This window comes from Alligator sinensis, unplaced genomic scaffold (assembly GCF_000455745.1).
Source record: "Alligator sinensis unplaced genomic scaffold, ASM45574v1 scaffold178_1, whole genome shotgun sequence".
NCBI classification, from domain to species: Eukaryota; Metazoa; Chordata; order Crocodylia; family Alligatoridae; genus Alligator; species Alligator sinensis.
In genome coordinates, this window is record NW_005842031.1 from 2,344,861 (window position 1) to 2,350,860 (window position 6,000).

The window sequence follows — 6,000 nt, forward strand, 5'->3', positions numbered from 1 at the left end:
ATTTTATGTGTTCTTATTGATGGCAGTACTTGTCATGCTATTAAAAACCATTCTCTAAACAGAGCCGCTATATACAAGTAATTATAGTACTGCTATAAAGCAAAAGAGTTACTGTGATGCAATGTGATTTCTTTGAGTAATAAACCTGGACCTCCCCACCACCTTTTTGGTGTGGGGTTTACTATATTTACACAGGTGATGATGAGCAAAGTGACTGGTTTCATGAAAATGAATCTGGCGGCGCATGTGGAATCACAGGAATCAGTTCTTGGTGGGAACAGGAGGACTCTGCAGAATTGGAAAAAGAATTACCCGATCCAGTCTTTGAAAGTATCTTAACTGGTGCTTTTCCTCTTATGTCCCATTCAGGGAGAAGAGGTCAGTAATACTTTACAGCTTACTTAGCCTAGTTTCAATGGAAAGATGTCTGTGGGCCTGTATTTGAGATATAAAGTGTGAAGTTATCAGTCTTGATCTTGGGGCATCATCAGGTTGAGAGTTCATACACTTTTTAATTTAGAGTATCGTCAAGACTAGCAATAAAAAGGGACAAAAAACCCTGACAGTGATTATAAAGGTCAAGTTATATGAAAGATACCTTTGTTGTCTGATCCTTTAAATCTGCATTCTGCAAGGAGTTGTCATGACTTCATTGGACTCGTGTATAAAACATCAAGATAATTCTGTGCATTTTGTAATAAAAGCTTTAACGCTTAAAAAAGAAAATAATTTTAGAAGCAAAAATGGTATTCATGTAGGTTCAGTAATAAATACAAATGTTCAGTAATGTTCAACTAGAATCTTTGGACTTCTTTGTTTCCAAGGTTTCCAATAATTTTAGTATTTTGTGTAAGTAGATTGATTCATGGACACTAGCCAGAAAAGACCACAATGATCTCTTTTGCTTTACAGCATACACAAGCCACAGGTTTTTTTTTCCCCAGAAACTGAGTTACAGCATAGATTTTATAAGGATGCCTGATTCTTATCTTCAAAAGGCTCCAAACAAGGGTGGATCCTATCATTCTCTGCTATCTGTTCCAACATTGCTACAGTTCTTTAACAGTGAGAGGTATCTTATTTCAAGGTTGAATTTGCCCTTAGTTCAACTTTCAGCCATTGGATTTTGTCCATGCCTACTCTACAAGACTGAATATCCTCTCTTTAGCAGGTACTTTTCCATTAGGAAAACTTATGCTCAAGTCAACTCGAACTTTTTTAATAGCTGAATAGATTGAACTTAAAGTCTTGCATCACATGACTTGTTTTCCTGCCCTTTGGAATCATTTCTAGCCTACTTTTGTATTTTCCCTGGTGTTTCCATGTTGTTTTTGAAGTGTGGACACCAGAACGGGAGAAAGCAGGGGTCAGTGACATTTTACATTGTCAGGCTCAGGTTGAAGGTGGGCCAGCACAGGGACCTGTCTGCTGCTGCTGCCACTTCTCCCTGCTGCCCACCTGCCACCAAGTGCTACTAAAGCTTTTGTTCCACAGGCCAGATCCAGGAGCTCTGTGGCACAGATCTGATCTGTGGGCTGTAGATTGCTGACCCGTGAGGAAAAGTGGTCCTGTAATCATTTTAAAAGTGCTGGGAACAGAAGCAAAATAATTTCTCTATTCCTACCTGCCCTTTTCATAATTCAAAGAATAAAATTAGCACTTTTAGATCCACCACTGTACTGAGAATGTGTCTGTAAGCAGTTACCTATGATGCCCATTGTCTTTCTTAAGTTGGTAACTTGATCCTGTATAAAAATGTTTTCTAAACAGAGATATAATTCTGATTTGTAGGTTTCCAGAATAGACTTAATCATCTTCGTGGAATGCCAGCAAGGAACATCAAAAAGGCTTCGGGAAACCAGGCAGCATTGGTAGGCATGATTTTTAGTGTTGCATACTAACTTGAACTATTCTTTTAATTAGGGGAACTACAATAATAAAGATTTCCATATTCCCTTTTCATTGAAATTTTAAGTTTATATATTGCTGAAATGGTTAATTCTCTTAACAGGGCACAAACTGCTGTGGTAAGATGCAACTATAAATCAGTTTTAACACCCAAGTTTTGGCTTTTTGGTTAAGATATTTTAATTCTAACTCTCCTCTCCTACAATATGCCATTGTAATGGAATAGCATATGTATTCAAACAGATTATTCCTTTATGCTTATATTATGAGCTCTCTAAGAAAAAGGAATGTATTTTTTTTCAGTGCATGTATGTACAAAAATAATTTTTGCTTTTTCATTTATTTCATACCAAAGGTGTCAAAACTGATTTTAATCAACTATACCAGGTACTAAGTGTATTCTAGTGAGGCTGTGTGGCATCCAGGATTAATGTACTAGTCTCTCTCCCCTGCCCTTTCCCCTTCCCCCGCCTTCCCCCAGGGCGCTTCTATGTCCCTTTAACCCTCAAGTTTTCATGTTTTTAGGGTTTTTTTGCCATAAATTAAAATGAGGTTAGTGGTCTGATACTCCTCATATATACCCATCACACAATCCCCTGGCTGCTTCAGACTGTTTCGAGTTTTTGGGTACAAACATTGGTAATATGTCTAATACGTCTCTTCAATTTTAGTTCCTAAGGAAAGAGGAAAGTCCAATTATCACCCCCTTTCCTTCTGTACTCTTAATTCAGCTTTTAGAATATTCCTTCTAGAAGAATGAGTGAGAGAAGAGCAGCTTTCAAAACACAAAATTCAGATTACTAATAGAAGTGGGATCTAATCCTTTCTTTTTCAAAACGGAGCATGAGGGGCAAAGAGAAAGCCAGAAGAACTCGTTTCACTATAATTATTTAAGGCTTCTCTCTGTTTGATAGTTACTATATAACAGGATAATAAATACATAGACCTTCAGCATAGTGTTCTTCATTATTAATGGATCTGTTGATTTTTTTTTTTTTTTTAAACTAATTAGAATAATATGGTGGCAAGAAGTGGAAGTGGTATTACATGTGCAAAGCATAGATAGGTCTACTGAAAAGTTACCCTTTTTTGAGACGGGTATTTTATAATCGAAGTCTCCATTCAATTATTGCCACTCAGAGCTGAATAAGATGCTTTAAAACCTTGGCCTATGAACTCTGGTCATGAATTAGATGAATGCTATCTAGTTCTTGGTTTCAGATCTACCTATTTTTATTTTTGGTTCACTGCTTGCTTGAGCATATCTGGGATTTGTAGCCCATTTTCTAGGCTTATTGCAATCTCACTCTGGTATTTTATAGGAGCTATTACAACTGATAGGTTAGCTTCATGGTATTGATGATACATGACTTAACCACCCTAAAAACTGCATTTCCCTCTAAATTGTAAAAAGATGATTAAGTTTCAGTTGATGGAGAGATACCATTTGTGTATGTGTGTGTGTATGTGCGTGCACATGCATGTGCATATAATGAGTAATATTGTTTTTCTAGTACAATTTCTGCATTCTTCTAAGCAACAACATTCCTTTCCAAATAAAATTCCTCTAGTATGTTGACAATATATTTTCATTCCTGAATCTATTAAAGAAAATAATTTATCTAAATAATAATTTTATCATTGTGTAGCATTATGACTGGATAGAATGTTCTAAGAGGGCATGTTTTCAAAGGATGGTAAAATGATTTTACCTACAGAATCCCACATTTGGAGGAAAAATATATTGGACACATCTACAACGAGCTGCCAGCATACAGAATCTCCTGACTTGCATGCATCCTTGGTGTTCATTTATTTCTACATCCATGCACTTTACTTCCACTTTGGAAGTTTTAGCTCTTTAAGGCAGAACACAAGAGCTTGTTTGTTATCAGTGAGCAATTTTCAAATAAAATCTTTTAAATACTTCAATCCAATGGCAAAAAGAAAAAAATCATTTAATACCTGTGACATCTGATAAGGCAGAACAAGAAGTAATTACTGCTGTTAGATTGTTACACTGAAGTGCAAGAATGCTTTTAGAAAGATTAATATCCTGAGCAAAGAAGAACACTGCGGACTCAACCCATTGAACAGAATTGTGCTGGTGACCTAATTATTTCATTTTTAACGGAGATGAGGCTGTGATGTCTAGAGCAGTGATACCTTTTCTCCCTTTCAAAGTCTGTGAAAACTGAATTCTCTTCTACGGAATGTTAGAGTATAGTGTACCCATTTTAGTAATTATGTTTAATCAAGGAATAATGCCTTGTAATCTTATGCATAAGATTACAAAGCATTATTCAGTGTGCACTGAGCTTTGCACCCATGCAGAGTTCAGTTGAACACAGTGGGGCTCTGCACATTCAAATTAAGGATTCTTCTACAGGATCAGGACCAACGTGGTAAAATCCTGAAAAAATGTAACCTGTTTTGGAGGGGCAAAAGTGTTTAGCTCCAATACATAATCATCATCTACACAAGAAATTAAAGTTTATCATAAATGTTCACTTCATTTTTTGTAAGATAACTAGTCAGTTTGTCATACTTCTTATCATTTGCATCTAGCGGGCAGTGACTACTCATACAGGTATCTGACTCTCCATATGTTTCTGTTGCTAGTAATGAAAGTTTGAGACTCTAGGACAAATGCTATGCTCTGTGGGTCAGTCAGTAGTTTTTATTTCATATTTGCCTTTGCAAGCCATGTATTGTAGCAGATACTTTGCCTGATTATTTGTCAAACATATTTTAATAGAACAATTTAGCTATGTTTAAAAAAAACTTTAAGTACAATTTTGCTATAGTTGTCTTTGTCTTTGTCACTGCTATACTGCTTTTGAGTATGGGCATAAAAATACATTCCCACCGTGGTAAACTAGGGCATGAATTTATAGTCTAACAGCTGCTCTGTGCTAGATACCCATGTGCATTTTCCTACTTTGCGTTGAAGGTGAGGTGGTTTTACCACCCAGTGAAAGTGGGATAAGAACTTGTACATAATCAGTTACCACAATGTGCCAGAGATGCTAAGTTCAAGCTGTCCTTGCTTATCTTGTAACTTGTTCAAGCATCCATACAGTTTGTTGACAGATTCACCTTTTTAATGACCCAACTCTCCCCCTCATGCTTGGTTCATGTATTGTTGTCAAAATAGTGTATTATTTTACATTAGCAAGACACATGGAATGAAGATTGCTATCTAGTGAAGTAGGCAGGTAAGATGGAGAAACTGAAGGAGACAGAGGAGCATGCATGATAGGACTAAAAGTGACCATTGAATAGCTGTCTGTTTGCTATACATTGTTTAACCAATATGCCAAATGAGACACAGGTCTCAGGAAAAAAATATATGCTCATGTCATTTAATTATTTTAGTACAATATGTAAATGCAAAGAGGTAAAATCAAAATTGAGCAGACAACCTTAACTTTGGCATTGCATGTCTTGATTGCTTTTTATATATTGCATATATTTATTTATCTCTACAAATTTCCTGAACAATTCTTTTGATTAGACTTAAATATGCCATATTTGTAGTGGGTATGTAATAAATAATTTTAAAGCCATGGGAGTAACTTGTTATAACTCCTACAACATATCAGTATTTGATACTATAGATTTTTTAGACAATGTTATAATATAAAATCTTATAGGACTTGGCATACTTGGATTTCTTTTTTAGTTTTTTTTTTTATGTTCTTATTATATAAATCCAGAACACTATTATTAAAAGACAATTCAAAGGTGGTGTTGACAAGTGACATCACTATGATGCTTGTTCCTTAATACTAAAGGTTTTCAGGCTACAGTACTACGTTAGCTATGCTAAGTTGAGATATATCAGACTGTATCCCTAGGATCCCCATCATGTTACTGAAGAGATCTTGTGATTTAACAGAATGCTTCTAACATGGTTAGAAATTAAACCTGTGTGAATAGGGAAATATTCGATTTGGCCAATTTGGAGGACAATGATTCGATCTGACAATTCAAGTCACTGTCCCCATTCGATTCAGCTGAATCAGAATTGGAGATTTGGCACCGATTCGGAGATTCAGATTGGCTGGGGAGAGGCAGGCACAGCCAAGC

The 6,000-nt window shown here is 35.9% G+C and overlaps 1 protein-coding gene across 5 annotated transcripts in view; it reads left to right on the forward strand.

Annotated features, from left to right (window-relative positions):
* The window catches only part of GPATCH2 (G-patch domain containing 2), a 256,646-nt gene that overhangs the window by 24,388 nt on the left and 226,258 nt on the right, over nucleotides 1-6,000 (forward strand). For 4 of the 5 annotated variants that reach the window (XM_025202576.1, XM_025202574.1, XM_025202575.1 and 1 more), the window contains exons 3-4: nucleotides 196-378; nucleotides 1,792-1,871. In XM_025202576.1, coding sequence (XP_025058361.1) covers nucleotides 196-378; nucleotides 1,792-1,871 — 263 coding nt within the window. Of the gene's footprint in view, nucleotides 1-195; nucleotides 379-1,791; nucleotides 1,872-3,626; nucleotides 3,802-6,000 lie in introns of those variants that run through there. The other variant, XM_025202578.1, reaches the window with a different exon arrangement.